The sequence below is a fragment of the Heterodontus francisci genome, chromosome 31 (genome assembly GCF_036365525.1).
Source record: "Heterodontus francisci isolate sHetFra1 chromosome 31, sHetFra1.hap1, whole genome shotgun sequence".
Lineage (NCBI taxonomy): Eukaryota > Metazoa > Chordata > Chondrichthyes > Heterodontiformes > Heterodontidae > Heterodontus > Heterodontus francisci.
Window position 1 is genome coordinate 37,213,416 of NC_090401.1, and position 22,381 is coordinate 37,235,796.

The following is a 22,381-nucleotide window of genomic DNA, read 5'->3' on the forward strand; positions in this document are numbered from 1 at the left end:
TGCATCTTATTAATGTTCATTGAATATGGAGAGGAAGGGCGTGCCGCCAGTAATACGCAGCGGGCCCTTCTCGACGTCGCAGATCGAGGTGGGTGTCTCTCCACAGAATTTTACCGGCCCTCCCCCTCCCGTGCCAGGTCTCGTGGCGTCGAGGGGCTGGTAAAATTCAGCCCGTAACCTCTCAGCACAAGAACTGTGAACAAAAACCTTTCCTACAATCAGGCAAGAAAACAGTTGAGGTTTCAGTACTTACTGGAAAATTTGCCAGTCACTTTTTCAGCCCCTCTACCGCTCTGAATTCGCTTTGCTTTCACAGGCAAGTTCCTGGAAGCCCAGGGAACTGGTGCATCCACCGTTAAATCCCAAAATCCACATCAATGTCACAGTTAAGCTATTAACATTTTGAAATCATCAAACTGCCTCATGTGAGTGGTGGGTTGGGGATAGTTGCTCACACAGAGCCCAACATGCTGCAGTTAAATGCAGAAGGTGACAGTGGGTTAGAACCAGTTTCCCGAAGCACTGTCAATTTCTGACTTTTTAACCCCCCATTCCACCCTTAGTTTTCAAGGCCATTCCAGTGGCTTTGATGGATCTAAGACATGTCTGTTTTTAAGGATGTAGCAAAGGTTGTCATTGAGGTTCTGTATTTTTTTCATATAAAGCACAGAAAATGTTAAGTCTGCTGTTTCTTATGCAGAGATCTTGCTTTTGAAAGATTAGAAAGACTGTAGAAATCCACTAGGATTAAATCTTGTATTGGTTTTTGCACCAAACAGTAATCTGTCCTATCTGAATAAAGCTGTGACAGTGCAACAGATCACTTAAGATTCAACAAACCAATAGGAATAAAAATACTTTTAGATGCAAGATCTTTTTAAAAGTTGGAAATGGAATGTTCATGAATTAAACCCAGCACATTGAAGGTTGCATTCCAGAATCTGGATTGGCATCCAGGAACACACTGGTCTTCGTACCTTTTGAGTTTAAGATAGAACTGTCTATTGGAGAATGCAAAGTAATGGTGAAAATATTGAATTTCATTCTGTTCTCCACAGTAGCAGCAGTGCCAGCAAGTTCAATATTAACTCATTTCCAACATCAAGACATTTAGCAGATTGTGTGGCTTGGGAGTCAGATCATTAGCTAGTTTAGCATTAATATACACCTGAAAATGCGTAGCATCAACACAGAAGTAGTAAAACTGCAACCCAAAATGAAACCAATTCAGCAGAAATAAGTTTCCCTTGTGATCTGTGGTTCGCTAATGGATCCATTGGCCACAGGAGGGAGGGGCCGAACCATAAAATTCTGAACGTTCGAGGTTGATTTCAGCCAAGTCAGCCGTTGGGATGCGATAATATTTTATAATCCTCTTGTGACATAGTGACTTTAAGGAGGTTGTGATCCAGTTGGTAGTCAAACAAAGGCAGCAGTTAATAAAAAGAAAGACTTGAATTTATGTAACACCTTTTACGACCACCAGACATCCCAAAATGCTTTAAGGGCAATGAAGTACTTTTTGAAGTGTAGTCACTGTTGTCGGAAACGCAACAGCCAACTTCTGCACAGCAAGCTCCCATAACAGCAATGAGAGAATAACCAGATAATCTGTTTTTGATTGAGAGATAAATATTTGCCAGGACATTGAGAATAACTCCCTGGCTCTTCGAAATAATGTCATGGGATCTTTTACATCCACTTGAGAGGTGGTGGATGGGACCTTGGTTTAACGTCCCGTCTGAGAGAAGACACCTCCAAGAGTGCAGCACTCCCTTCGCACTGTTCTGGAGTGTCAGCGTTGATTTTTTGTGCTCCAGTTCTGGAGCGGCATTTGAATCAACAACCTTCTGACTCAGAGACGAGTGCTGTCAGCTGAGCCACAGCTACCATTGTGAATATTATCATTGGACTGGTTTGTAAGATACTGTGCTTTCTAATATGTACTGGGAAATTATATAAAGTCAGCCCATAAGCCATCAGGCAGTAAATTATCTGACTGTTAATGTTGTGACAAAATGTAGTATTATACTAGTGAGTTGCAAATGATTCACAACACTGGGAAGTGGATTCATTTTACGAATATACCAATTCAGAGCAGAAGTAGACCATTCGGCCCCTCGAGCCTGCTCTGCCATTCAATAAGATCATGGCTGACCTGTTTGTGTCTCAAATGCCACACTCCCATCTACCCCCGATAGCCTTTGATTCCCTTGCCTAACAAGAATCTATCTATCCCGCCTTAAAAATATTCAATGACCCTGCCTGCACCACTTTCTGAGGCAGAGAGTTCCAAAGATGCACAACACTCAGAGAAAAAGATTCTCCTCCTCTCTGTCCTGAAAGGGCGACCTCTAATTTTAAAACAGTGCCCCCTAGTTCTGGACTTCCCCACAAAAGGAAACATCCTTTCCACATTCACCTTGTCAAGACCGTTCAGGATCTTACACTTCAATCAATTCTCCCCTCACTCATCTAAACTCCAGTGAATACAAGCCCAGTCTGTCCAACCTTTCCTCATAAGACAACCCGCTCATTCCAGGTATCAACCAAGTAAACCTCCTCTGAACCGCCTCCAACACATTCACATCCATCCTTCCTTAAATAAGGAGACCAAAACTGCACACTGTATTCGAGATGTGAATATTTTGTGAGCAAGTTATTGACACTTACTTTTAAATTACATGTTGCTCTGCTATTGAGTGTGTAACTTCAGAGCAGTCTGAGTATAATAATGAAATAAAACCCCTGAATGAAAACGAAGATAGTCTGGAAGAAAAAAGTGTTTTCTTCAGCGAGCAATTCTGTTCAAGAAACCAAGTGGCCAGGCAGGAGGGAATAGAAAATAATGTTGTAAAATGGGAGATCTTCAAGTTTTGTGTGAAAACGTTCAGAATTGTTTGAATTTCATTATTTAACATCCCTGCCAAGATTAAATAAAGTTGTAAGAAGTTTTTCATTGTTGCACATCCTTGTTTAGTTGCCCTGTTGGCTGAATGAGTTTACCTAGCGGGTAGCAGAGACATAAACACCAGGAAGGTGTCAAGTTTGATCCATAGTTTGTGCTGATTTAGCAGATCTTGTCTTGTTAGGAGTTGGGTATTTCAGTTGGCCCCACCAGTTCTGGTCTAGAGAGATGAAAATCAGCCAGGGTTCCTGTTCTTGCAAACAGGATCACTGGACAGATAGCATGTGTATGCATGCACCTTCACAGGCTCTTTGTTATCTTCTCAGGAAAGTACACTTTATGAACCATTTTATATATAATCTGCATTCTAACACACATTTTCTGAAGATATGTTATAAAGTCACTGAATACTTAGCTGCATATTCCCGTATGTAACTTATGAAGTAGTTGTACATCCTGACTGTACCATGCCTGTGGGAAGATGGCATTGAATGTGTTTGCACTAGGACAGCTTGTTTTAGTTTCTAAGAATTATTTGGGCTTGAGGATTGAGGAGAGCTATGAATACTGAAGGTCATTTTGGTTGCTGTCGGTACCCTCATGGCCATTGGCTGGGTCGTTTGCATTGAGTGAATCTTTGAGAATGGGTTCCAGATGGCTTGTATTTCTCCAGTTCCAGGCAGAGGCCGAACATTACTTGTTCTGACTGCAATGTTTGATGTGTGTTTCAATCACATTTTTTGTTGTAAGTGGAGCTGCACTCTACCTTCCCTGTCTCCTTTTTAAAAAAAAAACTTTCAATTCCTATTCTGCTCAATTCCACCTCCGCCCCCCCCCCCCCGCCCCAAACCTATGACATTTTGCTATGTTAAAAGGGCTGCATAAATGAAACTTCTTGTAAGCTTGAGACTGTATATTACCAATTTGAGATTGCATATTAAAATTGACGTTCTTAATTGGTAAGGATTAATGTAAAACTTCAGTTATGTATACAAGATAGAGTTAAGTGTTTCTGTTTTTATTTACCTCTTTCAACACATGTTTCTGGGATTGTATTTCTGTACGAAGAATTTACAAGCTTTATTTTGTAAATGCATTTTAAGTAGTCTTCCATTTTTAGACTAATTTTCAAATAAACTTGTAAAAATCACATTTCAATTTTGTCAATATATTAATGCATTAATTTTCTTGCCAATATTCTTAGGTGCCTAAAGGAGCCTCTTTGACAGACACTGCCTCTTTGGTAGTTCCTCCTAATTCAAATTTGTCCAGTCCATCAGCCAATCAGAAATGGATGCAAATCAATACATCAAATGACAGTATTGTTGAGCTATTCCCAGTTACCACTGTTCCAATCCCACTCCTGAGCACTCTGCCAGCACAAGTGAAAACTACTGCGATGGCACAAGGTATACCTCCTAACTCTACATCCAACCCTACAAGTGCAACCATAGGTGTTTCAGAGAAACCAGGTGAGTTAAATCTAGTGACTGACCTGTCTTGGCAGTACAGACACTACAAGCATTGATTATTTCAGTAGTGGGATGGGGGTTTAGCAATAACAAAATATCAGTGTCGATGATTCCTGCTCAGTTTAATGATTGGCAACAGAAGGCTGAATGCAAAGTTCATAATCATGCCAAGGGGGCGATTTTAAGCTGGCAGCGGGGGTCTCGACATTGGGGGAAACAGATACCAAGATTTCTGCGTTGCCTATTCTACGGAAGGTACACCGAATTTTGTGCGTATCAGGCACTTAACTGGACAGTGGTGGGCCTTCCATAGGATTTAGGACCCTGTCGCCAAAGGTCCCGGCCTTGTAGAACTGCCGGCCGATCAGAGGTCGGCAGCTGTTGCACCACCATGGAGGCGGTGGCTGCTGCTGTAGCTACACCTACTGGAGGCTGAGCAACGTCGCTGAGCCAGGCCTCAGACTGATCAGAGTGGGAAGGGTCTTGCAGGATGGGGGTCGTGTGGGAGGGCGATCGGCAGCAAGGGCAGGGGATTGGCCTTCAGCGGGCCCCCCCTTCCCGATGCTGTGTCCCTCATTCAGGCAGTAAGTGGCGTAGAGGTAGATGATCAGCCATGATCTGTTTGAATGGCGGAGCAAGTTTGATGGCCGAATGGCCTGCTCCTATTTCCGATGATCAAAGCACTTCACAGCCAGTGAAGTACTTTAAATTGTAGTCACAGGTGTAATGTAGGGAAACATAGCTGATTTAGCACAGTCTTAGAGACAGTAATGGGATAAATAACAAGATGATGTATGGGTGGCGCAGTGGTTAGCACCGCAGCCTCACAGCTCCAGCGACCCGGGTTCAATTCTGGGTACTGCCTGTGTGGAGCTTGCAAGTTCTCCCTGTGTCTGCGTGGGTTTCCTCCGGGTGCTCCGGTTTCCTCCCACATGCCAAAGACTTGCACGTTGATAGGTAAATTGGCCATTATAAATTGCCCCTAGTATAGATTGGTGGTAGGGAAATATAGGGACAGGTGGGGATGTGGTAGGAATATGGGATTAGTGTAGGATTGTGGGTGGTTGATGGTCGGCACAGACTCGGTGGGCCGAAGGGCCTGTTTCAGTGCTGTATCTCTAAATAAATAATTTTTTAAACAGTGATCTATTTTTGATGGTGTTGCTTGAGGAGGAAAGGTTAATGGACATCACAAGTGCTCTAGAGTAGTGCTGTGGAACTTCCACATCCACAATGAGGATAAACAAGATCTTTCACATAAGATATTAAACAGAGATGGCACTGCTACAGTTCAGCACTCCCTCAGTACTGCACTGTAGTGTCAGCCTAGATTTTGCGCTTAAGTCTCTGGAGTGCGACTTGAACCCATGACCTTCTGACTCTAAGGCAAGAATGCTATCACTGAGCTGAGGCTGACACTGAAATGACTTTTCCAGTCTATTGTTCTACATAGCTATGTGTTGTGATTTAAACATTAAGATTGCTTTTTAAAAAAATCAATACTGGGTTACGTTTTGAAATCTGTTATACTTGCAGATATTAAATGTTAGGTGTAGCTGGAAGTGTCTCGTATCTACTTGCCTTGTCTCATAGTTAGGATTAGGTGTTGTACCTTAAATGTTTCCAATTTCGCAGATTTGTTTTTGAGATACGATTCTGTAAAAGTACACGGCATTTTTGAACCCCTTGTATGATTTATTCCAGGACTATATTTTGCATTATTGGTTTCTGAACTAATATCTCTAAATATTTCCTCATGCGTGCAAAAGGCAGCGTATTTTGTTTCTTTCTATTCCCCCCCCTCTTAATTTACTCGTTAATGGTTTTGATAGCAATGTAGCTTTATAGAAATAGGCCTTTCACTGGAGATTTGAATGCAAACCGATGTTGGTGACCAAATTTACTGATCATTAACGCTTTTCTGAGCTGTTGGCTTGACTGAAGGTGAAGGAAAGTCATTACCAAAGAAAAATGGGGAAAAGATTATGAATTCTCCAAAAAGATCAAACTCCATGACTTTTAATATTGTTTTAATGGATTGAGTGTGACACACATTCAGACAGAATTAGTCACCTATCTGGATCCCTCACAATACAGTGTAAGTTATCATAACCAGTATACCAATTAACAATGAAAAGCAAATTTACTCAGTGGAAATGGAAATTAAAACAGCAATTTCTTTTTCGAATAAGGGTTATTAATCAATGGAATAATGAGCTCAGCAATAGAGGGTTATAGAATTGGATGGAGGCAGAGGTAGATAAATTCTTGGCTAACAAGGGAGTCAGAGGGTATCGGGGTGGCGGGAAAGTGGAGTTGAGGCCACAATCAGATCAGCCATGATCATATTAAATGGTGGAGCAGGCACGAAGGGGCCGAATGGCCTACTCCTAATTCGTATGTTCGTATTACAGTTGGATGAAAGTGATTAAAAACAATTCTGTATTTAGGGGCAATAACATTAATTCACACATTGCCTGTGAGAAGATCTGCAAATTAAATTGCTTATTCATTAATTATGTTTTGGATTGACTTCTTACATAAACTAAAAATTCAATGGAAGTTGGCAGAAGTTTAGCTTTTGAATGTGCAGAATAGAAAACATGTTCATATTTTCAAACCTGCCAAGGACAATCATCATTCAATATGCTGAATGGTTGATGTAGGAAGCTTGTTTGGATTCTCTATATATTAAAGCATTGTTTGTCTTCCCCATTAGTGGTCAAGGAATTGGTTGTTTCTGCTGGAGACAGTGTGGAGATCACTCTGCCAAAGGATGAAGTTGAGCTGAATGCATATGTGTTACCAGAACCGTCTAAAGGTAAGAGGACTGGATCTCTGGTTCCTGTGAAAGGAATTAATGCACTTAGTGGATTGGCTTATCTTGGATGTCAGTTAATATTCAAATAATTCATGTTTTATACACTTTCAGCTTTTAAAATGCTGAGCACCCTTTGTATTAAGCTCTGATCTCTAACAGAATCATAGAATCTCTGTAGGTAAGTCCTTGGAAGGTAATGTGGCTGGCATTTGCTCATATCATGAATATGCACGATGTTGACTGGAAAGGCTGCCAAATTGTTCAAACACTATAATCATTTTTTTCTCCTGTTCGCTTTAACGCATTTCAGTATTCCATTTGAAGTCTTTTGATGAGCAAGACGGCCTGTTGAAATGCCCTTTCCAATTTAAAAAAAAATCAGAAAATAACTAAAGCAAGGTTATTCTTAGTGTTGCTTTGCAGCTCATGTTGCAGAATAAGGCCATTAGCAAAAATCAAACCTTATCTTACTTCAATATAAGTGGTGGGTGAGGTCGCTATTTCTACAGAATGGAATAAGCTTTGTCACAAGTTGTAAGCAAATGATGGAAATAACTATTGTATGGGTGATTATAATTTGAATATTTTGAAGGATACACACCTTTGTGCCTTGTGGCCATGCCCACTAACAGACTGACTTAGCACTTGATCAGTAATCGTCAGCACAGAAAAAAAAGTCACTTCAAAAAAAAAACTGTTGTCATTTTATTAAACTGATCATACTTGAATTTTACTCAATGTGTGCACAGATCAGTTGGAAAGCTATCTCGGCCTCTGGTAAAAGAAAACATAAACACACAACAGGAAGAAATGTAGCTACGACTTCACAGTAACTCATTGTGGTGAGAAGCCACGAAAGTATTTCAGATATCAACTCATCCACGTTTGAGAATATAGTACAGCTGTCAAAATCTGCACAGTGTCTGCTGAATTCAAACATGGAATTCTAGTTCCATTCTTCCCTCTGTATAGAAGTTCTGATAGAAGCATGATTTCTGCCAAATTTGGTCTGCTTTTGCCAGGGTTTAACGGTAGCTATAACTGAGCAGTATCTTAATAACTTAAGAAATAGAAGCAGGAGTAGGCCACGTGTCCCACCCCCCCACAACCCACTTTGCCATTCAATAAGGTCATGGCTGATCTTTGACTTCAACTCCATTTTCCCACATGATCGTTATATCCCTTGATTACCTCAGTGTTGAAGAATCTTTTCAATCTCAGTCTTGAATATATTGAATGACTGAGCATCCAAGGCCCTCTGGGGTAGAGAATTCTACAGATTCACAACCTTCTTGAATGAAGAAATTTGTTCTCATTTCAGTCCCAAATGACCAATCCCTTAACAGCATGCCAACCTGAAAATGACCCATTTATTCCCACTCCGTTTTCTGACCTTTAACCATTTTTTTTATCCATGCTAATATATTACCCCCAACCCCATGAGCCCTTACATAGATTATACTATAACAAAATACAAAACTGGCAATTAAGTGTGTATTTTAATGTTTAATTTTATTTTACAGTTATCTTGTATACATTGCAAGTTATTTGTGTCCTATGCTGACATTTAGCTTGTCCTTAGTACATTAAATATATTATACAATTTAATATAATATTTTTAGGATATTAATGTTTCTAAATGATAGTAAAATGAATTAATACACTATCACTGGCATGGACATGTTGGGCCAAATGGTCTGTTGCTGTTTTGTAAATATATGTAATTTTCCTCCAACTAAATATTGGGAAGACCGAAGCCATTGTCTTCTGTTCCCACTACAACCGACTCCATCCCTTTCCCAGGTAACTGTCTGAGGTTGAACCAGGCCATTCACAGCCTTGGTGTCGTATGTGACATCTAGATGAGCTCTGACCATAAATCTGTGACATCACTAAGACCACCTACTTCTACCTCCATAACATTGCCCGACCCCACCTCTATCTCAGCTCATCTGCTTGTGATACCCTCGTGTGTGCCTTTGTTGCCTCTAGACTAGACTCTTGCAACGCATTTCTGCCCAGCATACCATCTACCGCCCTGCATAAACTTGAGTTCATACAAAACTCTGCTGCCTGTATCCTAACTCGGACTGAATCCCGTTCGCCCATCACCCCTGTGCTCACTGACCTATGTCGGCTCCCAGTTGCGTAACAACTCGATTTTTAAAATTCTCAAGCTTGTTTTCAAATCCCTCCACGGCCTTGTCTTTCCCTTTCTCTGTGACCATCTCCAGCGCAATAACTCTCCGGAATCTGCACTCCTTCAATCCTGGCCTCTTGCATATCCCCAATTTTAATCACTCCACTATTGGCAGCTGTGTCTTCAATTGCCTAGGCTCTAAGCTCTGGAATTCCCTCTCTAAACCTCTCTATCTCATTTTCTTCCTTTAAGACGCTCCTTAAAAACTAGCTGTTTTGGTCATCTGCCCTAAAATCACCTTATCTAAGTAAATAACATATTTTGCTTGATCATGCTCCTGTGAAGCGCATTGGGCTGTTTTACTACATGTGCTATATAAATGTATGAAATTAATGTGTGAACAATATGTTAACATATATTTGAGTGGCTAACAGTGATCTGATGAGAAATTAAATTAAAACAGAACTAAGTCAAAGTAACTCATTAAAATTAGTGAGAATGTCAGAAAAGTATGTGTAATGATTTAGTTGGCAGTATTTTGTAGGTAATGGGTAATAGCAAAGAAGTGAGCAGTATTTTCTTTTTTTTTATTCATTCATGGTATGTGGGTGCCACTGACTAGGCCAGCATTTATTGCCCATCCCTAATTGCCCTTGAGAAGGTGGTGGTGAGCTGCCGCCTTGAAGCGCTGCAGTCCATATGAGGCAGGTACACCCACAGTGCTGTTGGGAAGGGAGTTCCAGGATTTTGACCCAGCGACTGAAGGAATGGCGATTATAGTTCCAAGTCAGGATGGTGTGAGACTGAGGGGAACTTGGTGGTGTTCCCATGCATTTGCTGCCCTTGTCCTTCTAATTAGTAGAGGCCGTGGGTTTGGAAGGTGCTATCTAAGGAGCCTTGGTGCGTTGCTGCAGTGCACCTTAGATGGTACATGCTGCTGCCACTGTGCAGCGCTGGTGGAGGGAGTGAATGTTTGTGGATAGGGTGCCAATCAAGCGGGCTGCTTTGTTCTGGATGGTGTCGAGCTTCTTGAGTGATGTTGGAGCTGCACCCATCCAGGCAAGTGGAGAGTATTCCATCACACTCCTGACTTGTGCCTTGTAGATGGTGGACAGGCTTTGGGCAGTCAGGTGGTGAGTTATTCACCGCAGGATTTCCAGCCTCTGACTTGCTCTTGTAGCCACGGTATTTATATGGCAACTCCAGTTCAGTTTCTGGTCAATCGTAATTCCCAGGATGTTGATCGTGGGGGATTCAGCGATGGTAATGTCATTGAATGTCAAGGGGAGACGGTTAGATTCTCTCTTGTCGGAGAGGATGTGGTTTTTAAGAATTATAATCCTTCTTCAAATTACTTTACAGAATAAAGACTTGACGGAAAAATTTGATCGTTATCTTTAGTTAAAGTACTAGTTTTTCCAATGCTCAACCTTCTGAAATTGTTTCTGTACCTGTTTTCACACTCAATCTGAAAAGAGGGTTAAATTTCTTCAAGGATTGGATGAATCTGCGGTGTCATGTGCTGCAGATGAACAAATCTTGGGATCTGATTGGATAATGGAAAGCAAATTACTTAATTGACCAGTCAGCAACTTTTGTGGCTGGCTGTAGTATTACAATGATATCACTATCAATTTCGCACAGTATTTGAAATAATGTATATAGATTTTTATAGTTTGTGAAGTTCTTTAACTCCAAGTTGGGTCCTTCGAAAAAGTCTGTAACAGCTGCTTTTATTCATTTCTGCAGTTGAGTATTTTCTTAAATTACATTACGGAAACTATTGGATCATCATTTGCAAGTGTTTCAGAAAGTAAATGTGCCTTCATTCTGCACATGGAAGATATTGGGGATCTGTTAATACATACTGCATACCAGGAATTCAAATAAGGATTTTGTTGATCATGCTAACCAGGAATGCAAAGTTCTTGTGCTTTGTGGAGTAAACGCTGAGGTTCTTTGTAATTAATTGCCGTCACCTAGTATGATTTATAATACAGAGCTGATTTACAATTTTTAAACATTTTTTGACTGTCAGCTTTTGGACATTGTATTGATTGTGCGTCATATGCAATACAGTAATTTGCAAGCCTGGTTGCTATTTGTTGTAAATTATACAGAATTTTACTTTCTATATTAATTGTAGTTCAACTGTTCTTTTACAAGTTGTATAATGTAGTTTAAAATAATACTTGAGAAATACAGTGGATCATGTTCGATGTGTGTATATGCATGTGAATAATTCATTAAATCATTATTCGTGTGACATTTATCATTTAGATTTTATTTTCCCTGTAAAAATTGAAGCAAGTCCGTACTTGCTGAAGAAATATGAAATGGAAGTATTTTCAATATAAAGTACCCCAACCCTATTTGGCTATGTGCTATGTGTAAAAATTCACAGCTTTGCATGCTTTTTATCTGTTCCAAATTTTGTATGGCTTCAGCCAAACAGATTTGAGACCAGCCTGGTAGCTGCTTGAATATGAAGCTTCCCAGTGAACATCAAGCATTAGTAATGATGCTAATCTGAAATTTCTAGTGTAATCAAAATCACTTGGTCTGCAGCTGACATCAGCTGAGGTGTCTCGACAGGGAAAATGTCACTAAATGTATAAATCACTCGGTGCGTTAGAATACTTTCAAACAAGACATATGGGAAGGTACTGAATATTGAAAGCATTTCCTATGCATGTTCAAGTGCATAGAATTTTTCCCTGAAGAAATTGGTGTCACAGCAGGAGCTGGTTTTAAAATGCAACACTTCTTTTATTCTGCGTTCATGTTTTTAAGGATCGAGTTATAAATATGATTGGCAACTTATCACGCACCCACAGGACTATGTGGGAGAGATGGAGGGCCAACATTCAGTGTCTCTTAAACTCTCCAAAGTAAGTGGATGAAAATTATTAATGACCCAAGTGATCTAGTTATTGTAATTACTAAGGTGCTGGATGGGTTGTTCCTTAACCTATTACATCAGGAATAATAGTGAATATGCAGCTTTAACCATGGACATTATGATGTAAATGAACACAGTGTGCTACTTAGAGCAGTATTTTTTGGCAATTTTCAATTTAATGCAAATTTACATAATTCTCAAATGAAGCCCCATGATTTGACTCATGTTGGTCAGTTATTGAAAGTGATTAGCTCTCGTATATTAGTGATTAATTTGGAAAATTCTGCTTTCAGTCCATAAATCCTTTATATGACCAAATCTTGAACAGGCAGTAGACATGATTTGTGCTATCACCACAAATGCAGATGTGAATCTTGAGTGATGCTGAAAAAACATATTTTAAATCATGTACAGAAAGCATAAGGATAGACTATGTTGTGTTGTCTGTTAAATAATTAGAATTCATTTATTACTATATCATTGCTCCTAAAGTGATTAGTTACCTTTTTAGAACATGGTCTTATTACAGTCTGACATCAGCAAGAATTATGAGAGATATTTAACTGTTAACCAGGATGTGGATTAGGTTATGCGGGTCAATAAGCATGTTAACTGCCCAGTAAATAAACAATAACCGCAGTATATATACTTCATTGTTAATTTTGCTTTTGAAGTTGACTTAAATGACATGGTCAGAATAGTAAAATGTGAATAGTAGCTGACTTGGCAAAGGATTGCTGTACTTTTTCAGTGAATTGATGCTGGATATTTGATGTACATTTTGTGGCCCCTAACCTCTGATGGACTTTTTACCTTTCTAAAATATACCAGGTGTTCTCTTGCAAGTGTGCTGACTTTTTTAAATGTTGTCTTTCGACTTGCCTTCAATTCTCTAATTTTTTTTCTGTCATGCTTTTTCTCTCTCTCGTATTTTCTTGTCACCTCTATCTGTGCTTGCCTATTATTTTTTTATTTGCATTAACTGTTTCTTTATATTATCTCTGTCTCTTAATGTTTATCTACTTTTTTTAAATATAAAAACCAAAAATGCTGGAAACATCAGGTCTGGCAGCATCTGTAAAGAGTTAATATTTCAGGCCTGCGTGTTTACAGCATTTCCTGTTTTTATTCCAGATTTCCAGCAGTGGCAGTTTTTTGCTTTTTACATTTTTTAAAACTTCCTTTCTGTAAGTCTAATACTTTTATATTATTGGTGCCTGGTGTTTACTTTTCTAAATCTGGCTTTATATTTCAGTAGGAGATTTGGAGTCTAATTTTTTAGCTGTTTAAATCTGGGAGTTGTCTCATGGATGTTCGTGTCTCAGAATGTGAATTTGAATAGTGTTAACATATTAGCGATGGCTGCAAAATGGCCTTTTTTGGGATCAGAGGGTGCAAAAATGCTGGGAGTAGAGGGGGATGTGAATTAATGGTGGCTAAAAGGCGTGTTTTTTTTTTCTGCAGCAATCTGGGCTATGGTGTTAAATATTTTAGTATCGAACATACGAATTAGGAGCAGGAATAGGCCATGGCCCCTCGAGCCTGCTCCGCCATTCAATAAGATCATGGCTGATCGGATTGTAACCTTGACTCCACATTCCCGTCTACCCCTGATAACCTTTCACCCCCTTGCTTATTGGGAATCTATCAGCCTCTGCCTTAAAAACAAATTTAAATACTCTGCTACGTCTTTTTAGGAAGAGAGTTCCAAAGACTCGCGACACTGAGGAAAAATAATTCTCCTCATCTGTCTTAAATGGGGACCCCTTATTTTTAAATAGTGACCCCTAGTTCTAGATTGTCCCACAAGAGGAAACATCCTTTCCACATCCACCCTGTCAAAACCCGCTCAGGATTTTATGTTTCAATCAAGTCACCTCTTACTCTTCTAAACTCCAGCGGATACAAGCCTAGCCTGTCCAACCTTTCCTCACAAGACAACCTGCCATTCCAGGGTCTAGTAAACCTTCTCTGAACTGCTTCCAACACATTTACATCCTTCCTTAAATACGGAGAGCAATACTGTACACAGTACTCCAGATGTGGTCTCCCCAATGACCTGTATAACTGAAGCATGACATCCCTACTTTTGTATTCAGTTCCCTTCGCAATAAACCATAACATTCCATTAGCTTTTCTAATTACGTGCTGTACCTGCATTCTAACCTTTTGCAATTCAGCCATGAATGGTGGTGGACAATTAAACAACTAACTGGAGGAGGTGGCACCACAAATATCCCCATCCTCAATGATGGGGGAGCCCAGCACATCAGTGCGAAAGATAAGTCAGAAGCATTTGCAACAATCTTCAGCCAGAAGTGCCGAGTTGATGATCCATCTCGGCCTTCTCCTGAAGTCCCCAGCATCACAGATGCCAGACTTCAGCCATTTCGATTCACTCCGCGTGATATCAAGAAACGACTGAAGGCACTGGATACTGTAAAGGCTATTGGGGCCTGACAATATTCCGGCAATAGTACTGAAGACCTGTACTTCAAAACATGCCGCGCCCCTAGCCAAGCTGTTCCAGTACAGCTACAACACTGGCATCTACCCTGCAATGTGGAAAATTGCCCTGGTATGTTCTGTACACAAAAAGCAGGACAAGTCCAACCCGGTAGAGGTGTGCAAAGGAAACCCGACCCAAGTCCAAAAACCCGACCCGAACCAGACAGGTGCCGTCGGGGTCAGGTCCGGTAGCAGGCCTTTACCCATGTACTGATGTAAAGGCCTGCGACCCGACCCAATCCCGACGGGTCCCGACGACGTGTCGAGTTCGGGTCGGGTGGGGTCGGACTTCCGGGTCCGGAAATAGGGCTCGCGTCAGGTTTCCTTTGCACACCTCTACAACCCGGCCAATTACCGCCCCATCAGTCTACTCTCAATCATCAGTCAAGTGATGGAAGGTGTCATCAACAGTGCCATAAAACAGCACTTGCTTAGCAATAACTTACTCAGTGACGCTCAGTTTGGGTTCTGCCACTCAGCTCCTGACCTCATTACAGCCTTGGTTCAAACTTGGACAAAAGAGCTGAACTCGAGGTGAAGTGCGAGTGACTGCCCTTGACATCAAGGCAGCATTTCACCTAGTATGACATCAAGGAGCACAAGCAAAACTGGAGTCATTGGGAATCAGGGGGAAAACTCTCTGCTGGTTGGAGTCATACCTAGCGCAAAGGAAGATGGCTGTGGTTGTTGGAGGTCAATCATTTGAGCTGCAGGACATCACTGCAGGAGTTCCTCAGGGTAGTGTCCTAGGCCCAACCATCTTCAGCTGCTTCATTAATGACCTTCCTTCAATCACTAGGTCAGAAGTGGGGATGTTTGCTGATGATTGCACAATGTTCAGCACCATTTGCGACTCCTCAAATACTGAAACAGTCAGTGTCGAAATGCAACAAGACCTGGACAGTATCCAAGCTTGGGCTGCTAAGTGACAAGTAATATTCGCACCACACAAGTGCCAGGCAATGACCACTTCCAACAAGAGAGAATCTAACCATCTCCCCTTCACATTCAATGGCATTACCATCGCTGAGTCCCCCAGTATCAACATCCTAGGGGATACCATTGACCAGAAACTGAACTGGAGTAGCCATATAAATACAGTGGCTACAAGAACAGGTCAGAGGCTAGGAAACATGCAGCGAGTAGCTCATCATCTGACTCCCCAAAGCCTGTCCACCATCTACAAGGCACGTCAGGAGTGTGTTGGAATACTCTCCACTTGCCTGGATGGGTGCAGCTCCAACAACACTCAAGAAGCTCAACACCATCCAGGACAAAGCAGCCTGCTTGATTGGCACCCCATCCACAAACATTCACTCCCTCCACCAGCGCTGCACAGTGGCAGCCTTGTGTACCATCTACAAGATGCACTGCAGCAATGCACCAAGGCTCCTTAGACAGCACCTTCCAAACCCGCGACCTCTACCAACCCGAAGGACAAGGGCAGCAAATGCATGGGAACATCACCACCTGCAAGTTCCCCTCCAAGTCACACACCATCCTGACCACACTATATCGCCATTCCTTCACTGTCGCTGGGTCAAAATCCTGGAATTCCCTTCCTAACAGCACTGTGGGTATACTTACCTCAAATGGACTGCAGCAGTTCAAGGAGGCAGCTCACCACCACCTTCTCAAGGGCAATTAGGGATGGGCAATAAATGGTGGCCTAGCCACCGACGCCACATCCCATGAATAAATGAAAAAAAAATGCACGAAGACACCTGGGTCCCTCTGCATCTCAGCTCTGCAATCTCTCACCATTAAGATAATATGCTGCTTTTTTTATTCTTCCTGCCAAAATGGACAATTTCACATTTTCCCACATGATATTCCATTTGCCAGATCTTTGCCCACTCACTTAACCTGTCTATATCCCTTTTGTAGCCTCCTTGTGTCCTCTCCACAACTTGCTTTCCTACCTATCATTGTTTCATCAGCAAATTTCCAACCATACCTTGGGCCACTTCATCCAATTCATTTATATAAATTGTCAAAAGTTGAGGCCCCAGCACTTTTCCCGGTGACACACCATTCGTTACATCTTGCCAACCAGAAAATGATCCATTTATGCCAACCCTCTGTTTCCTGTTAGCTAGCCAATCTTCTATCCATGCCAATATGTTATCCCATACACCATGAGCTTTTATTTTCCACAATAACCTTTGATGTGGCATCTTATCAAATGCCTCTGGAAATCTAAGTGCAATACATCCACGTTACTTTTTCAAAGAACCAATAAATTGGTTGTACATGATTTCCCTTTCACAAAACCATGTTGACTCTGCCTGATTACCTTGAATTTTGCTAAGTGCCCTGCTAACGTCTTTAATAATAGCTTCTAACATTTTCCCTAGACCAGTGTTGGGATCTAATTTGGTTAGTGCGGACAAATCCAAAGTTTGAGGCTGATACAACTCTAGAAAAAATTGTGGCGGGGGCGGGGGGGGGGATGCGGGAGTGAAACTGTGTATACGTTTTTTGATATTTATTTGAATCACATCTGTATTATATAATGTACATAGTATATATTCTAAAACAAACTGTCACTTGACATATTCGAATACTTTTTATATGTAGTTTTAGCACAAATGCAATGTTTTCGCTGCGTACCACATAGTAACCTGAATGGTACTTCAATTTTTCAGCTTTCGGCTGGTTTCTACATGTTTAAAGTAATTGTTCAAGGTGACAATGCAAATGGAGAAGGATCAGTGAATGTCACTGTTAAACCAGGTTAGTATTTGTGGCTTTAAACATGACTTCAAATATAGCAGGAGGTACAGAGTCAGAGCAAAAAAATCATTACAGCGCAAGTGTGTGTATGTTAAGTTGACTGGCAATCGTGCTCTCTAGTGATGAATAGTCATGCCAGTCACCCATTTAGTATAAAATGGGTGGTTGATGGTCGGCACAGACTTGGTGGGCTGAAGGGCCTGTTTCAGTGCTGTATCAATAAATAAAATAAAAGTGCATTATTGAAGGACCTTGTATTCTCAGAGCTGAACGTGAATGGATTAGAAAATTATGGAATGGAGTAGGACGTAAATTGCGATGACCCAAAATTGTTTACCCAATGATGAGTTAATATCTTATGGGTGCTAACTTGTGTGTAATATCCTTTGAATAGTTTTCAGAATGTGCTGACGACTTGTATTAGGATCATGTGACGTGAACATTGCTTTCAGATTACAAAATAAATTGTAAAAACCCAATGTGAAAATGTTACTACATGCTATAAATTGACAATCTGTTGCTGTTTAAAGTATCCAATACAATCATCATGTCAGGGATCTGCATCAGTCACACAGGTTGAATTTATGGGCATTAATCAATCAGTAGCAATTTCAATTTGACATCATTGAGAAGGTCACATTTGTTACTGGAGATTTTAGGAGATGTTCTGTTTTTAGGCAGGTTTTGTAAAGAGGAACAGTATGTAGATCTAATATCTTAAATTTATTACCAGTTTGTTTATTTTATTTAGAGATACAGCACTGAAACAGGCCCTTCGGCCCACCGAGTCTGTGCCGACCAACAACCACTCATTTATACTAATTCTACAATAATCCCATATTCCCTACCACATCCCCACCATTCTCCTACCAACTACCTACACTAGGGACAATTTACAATGGCCAATTTACCTATCAACCTGCAAGTCTTTGGCTGTGGGAGGAAACCGGAGCACCCGGCGGAAACCCACGCGGTCACAGGGAGAACTTGCAAACTCCGCACAGGCAGTACCCAGAACTGAACCCGGGTCGCTGGAGCAGTGAGGCTGCAGTGCTCGCCACTGCGCCACTGTGTCGCCCAATCTATCTTGCATAGTATTGCACACAAGTATAGTCATCCGGTGAAAGTGGAGTTAAAGGATGGGGGATAATTCAAACAGGACATGGGAAGTCATGGGAAGTTTTTTATTGATATTAATTACAATATATTAATCTTGTGCAGCATGTAATTCCTATCAACTTTTTCATTATAAATTCCTATAACAATATTTATAATGGAAACTACCTATATAAACGTATCATGTTGTAATTATGCCCACCTACTAGTGTATTGGCTCCACAGGCATGAGGGTGTAGTTGCAGTATGACAAATTTACGTGCCAGTTTCCATTATAAATGTGGATATAGGAATTTATAATATGAAGTGTATTCAGACTTGAGGTTTTTCAAATACTAATTAATTTCTTGCGACGCTGATTGCAACTTTTTTAAAAAGGTAACTGGGGTACCTTATTTAAAAGTGGTAGTGCACAATAGCGTTTTAAAACAAGACAGGAGAATGGACTTTTTTTGAGAGGCAGCATGTTTGGACATGAGAAAAAAACAAGGGAACGGAGGCTGAGCCAGTGATATTCATGAAGCTGGTTAAGGTTTTCCTCATGTTTGGCATCTTTGAAACCAAACCTAACCTAATGTATTATTATTGGAGTTCCAATTTCATATTCAGTGATTATGATGCCCCACATTTTGCTGTAGAAATAGTGGTGGAGGCTATCAGTACTCACCGTTATTGAGGAGTAAACAGCAACTTCCAGCATCCGCACATGTGCAGTTAAACACAGATATCTGGAAGTTATTGTCAGTTACTCTTCTCCAGATGCTTTGGCATACCAGTTTTTCCCTGAGGGACTCTGCATTTAAATGCATGAAAGGGCATGAATTTGCAGTACAATGTGATACCCACTGAACATGCCAAAACATTAGAACTTGTTCATAAAACTGTAAGTGAATTTTTAACTGAAGGATAAGTTTTAATTACTTCCAAACAACCTCTCAAGCACTGAAAATTAACTTTAACAAGTGTGGAGTCTCATTTCCTCATTTTAATTATCATTGGGGATTTTTAAAAATGTTTTACTTTTTCTTTCTGCCTTTTATCTCTCTTGCTTAAACCCATCTTTCTTTTCTCCATTTTACATTCTGTGATTTGACATTGAATTAACTATTCTAACTTACACTTTCTGGTTTAGACCGTGCATGGTTCTGTAAGGATTCTTAAATGTGATTGATTAAGGAAACACACCATTCCTTACCCTGTTCACACAGATCCTGGATCCCCTTCAGAGAGTACCACACTATTTTGGCTCTCTAATAACTGCAAGTTACAGTGCAAAAACCCACAAAGTTTGTGGGAAAATGTAAGTATAATGAATGGCTAGTGCTGTTTGTTTGCTGCTGACCACAGGATCTGGGCCATTGTGACAAAAACATAAAATCAAAATGCCAAGCGACACAGACATGAAGTTGTGCACATGCAAGATTTTAAAAAATAAATCTTTCTTGTTCTATTTCATGGCATTGAGCATTGTACTTGTTTACATTATTCAAGTAATTACAACACAAATAGTTCTAAAAATAGTTTACCTTTGGAATACTAATAAAGGTGTTTCTTTACCCAGTTCCATTCTAATGCAATGAAGGCGATTCTGTATATCTGGGTTTGTTGCTGCATTCTTCAACTAATGCTGCTGATTGCCAGTATAACTTATGTTTAAGTGATTTGTTTTAGCAATTTAACTACTTTAAATTTTTTGCTCTTTTAAAGAATTATGGTTGGTTTATTTTTTTTAGCACCTCGTATAAATCAGTTTCCAGTGGCTATTGTCTCTCCAAAAATCCAAGAGATCTCACTGCCTACAACATCTACTTTTATTGATGGGAGCCGTAAGTTTATAGCTTTTATTTTAATGTAACACAGGATCAACTATTTGGCTGTAGTTAGAATTCTGTTATGTTTTTCCATTTTCAAATCCTGATTAAACAGTTAATTTGCTAAAGATTCTCTGTAAGGGCCAAGATCTCCTCATCTGAATTATGCATTCTATTAATATTAAAGCAAAGTACAAAAAGAACTGTTTAACACAGTGTTAAGTGAGAAAATGAGATCTTTAAACATGCCTTTAGGTGAAACTCTGCTGTGGATTGACATTGCTACACCAAGCATTATAAGCATGAATAATTACAGTTTATGTTCTGCTTGACCAACATTCTGCTTTTCTGGGCTATTTAGTTTGGAAGGTTTGCACTAGAACAAATACCCATCTGCCTAGTGTCAACAATACAATTAATTATTTTTTTGGATTTCCTCTTTAAGGTCATTAATGTGCCTTTACATTTTGTAATCTGTTGCAGTACTATAAAGTAGTTGTTAAACTGAAATGGAAATAAATGCTGTTTTATTTGCAGAAAGTACAGATGACGATAAAATCATAAGTTACCAGTGGGAGGAGGTGAAGGGTCCGTTGCGAGAGGAGAAGATGTCTGCAGATACACAGATACTGAAACTGACTAACTTGGTTCCAGGCAATTACATATTCAGGTACATAAATAAAGGAAATCAAATTCAAGTAGGGCTATGTGCTTGGAATGAATTAAGATGGCAAATGTAATTTACTCACTCCCACTGATGCAGAGTGCTCTGTTTCTGCTGTGTGCTTCTCTCAGTAGCTCTGTCAAACAGAGATCAAAATTTTCCCAAATATGGCCAGTCGATTTTAATGACTCCTGCCACTTTTACCTGACAGCATCTAGTTAAGCAGGAAGTACTGCACTATTTACAGAACTTTTGGGTGTGTCAGAGCAACCTGAAACTGTACAGTACATGTGTCTATATTGGCTTATGTAATTGTACCTCAGGCAAACCTTTAATTTTCTTTCCCTTTGTTTTTAATCCCTTTCTAACTCTATCCATTCCCCATTTCCATTCCACAGACACAATTTGGCAGATTGCCTGTTTTCAGGTGTTAAATTTCAGCTCTGGATGGTTTGCACTGCAGTTTTTTTTCCCCTCCTGCTTTTTGAAGAATTGCTTAGTATTTCTTGGATAGCATGGCTGAGATTGAGGACTTACCATGTGGGGATAACAGGTACAAACCTGTAACCTGGTGTGTGATTACTTTGTCACTGTATTGCTGACTGAATTTTCTTCTAAAGATTAGTTAGATTGCATGTATTTCTTCAGCTAAGCATACAATTGAATGTTGTTAACCTGAGTCACCCAAACTTCTGTCACATTGTTTCTACTCTGTCATCCCTGGAAAATGCAAGCCTAATACATAAATCAGTCATGGCACACTCTCAACCAATTTCAGTTGTTATAGGTTCTTAAAAAAATGTTTTAATTTGTTTTCAATATGGACAGCGCTTGGCAATGCCACCTTTATTGTCCTTTCGTGGTTACCCAGAGAACCACTGCAGTCCTTGTGATAGAATCATAAAGCTGAATTTTTCCATCCCATCTCCAATGGGCTGGGAGGCAGGAGGGCTGGCATTATGGTGGGGAAAGGCGCCAGGAGGATTGCCTGATGTCTTCCTGCTGCCATGACATATTGCCAGTGGTGGGAACCTTAGCAGCAAAGCTGCTTGTCAGATGGCCAACTAAAGGCAACTTCCTGCATTTTTCCCACATGGGGAGACCACGAGGAAAGTCCTGACAGCCTCCCAGCGGATTCTTGTTGGGTGGGGGTGATGCCCTCCTTGATGGCCACTCCATGGCCCATGGAGGGCCCCCCTGGCTGCTCTTGTGGTAACAGTGCCACTGGGCACCACAAACCACCCCCCAACCCCCCAAAACCCAATCACCAGATCTTGCATGCCTGGCTTTGGCTTCCCTCAAC

The 22,381-nt window shown here is 40.5% G+C and overlaps 1 protein-coding gene across 3 annotated transcripts in view; it reads left to right on the forward strand.

The window, feature by feature from the left end:
• The window catches only part of LOC137347154 (dyslexia-associated protein KIAA0319-like protein), a 117,666-nt gene that overhangs the window by 49,542 nt on the left and 45,743 nt on the right, over nt 1-22,381 (forward strand). For all 3 annotated transcript variants that reach the window (XM_068011311.1, XM_068011309.1, XM_068011310.1), the window contains exons 4-9: nt 4,113-4,380; nt 7,100-7,201; nt 12,135-12,232; nt 17,400-17,487; nt 20,337-20,429; nt 20,952-21,084. In XM_068011311.1, coding sequence (XP_067867412.1) covers nt 4,113-4,380; nt 7,100-7,201; nt 12,135-12,232; nt 17,400-17,487; nt 20,337-20,429; nt 20,952-21,084 — 782 coding nt within the window. The remainder of the gene's footprint in view (nt 1-4,112; nt 4,381-7,099; nt 7,202-12,134; nt 12,233-17,399; nt 17,488-20,336; nt 20,430-20,951; nt 21,085-22,381) is intronic.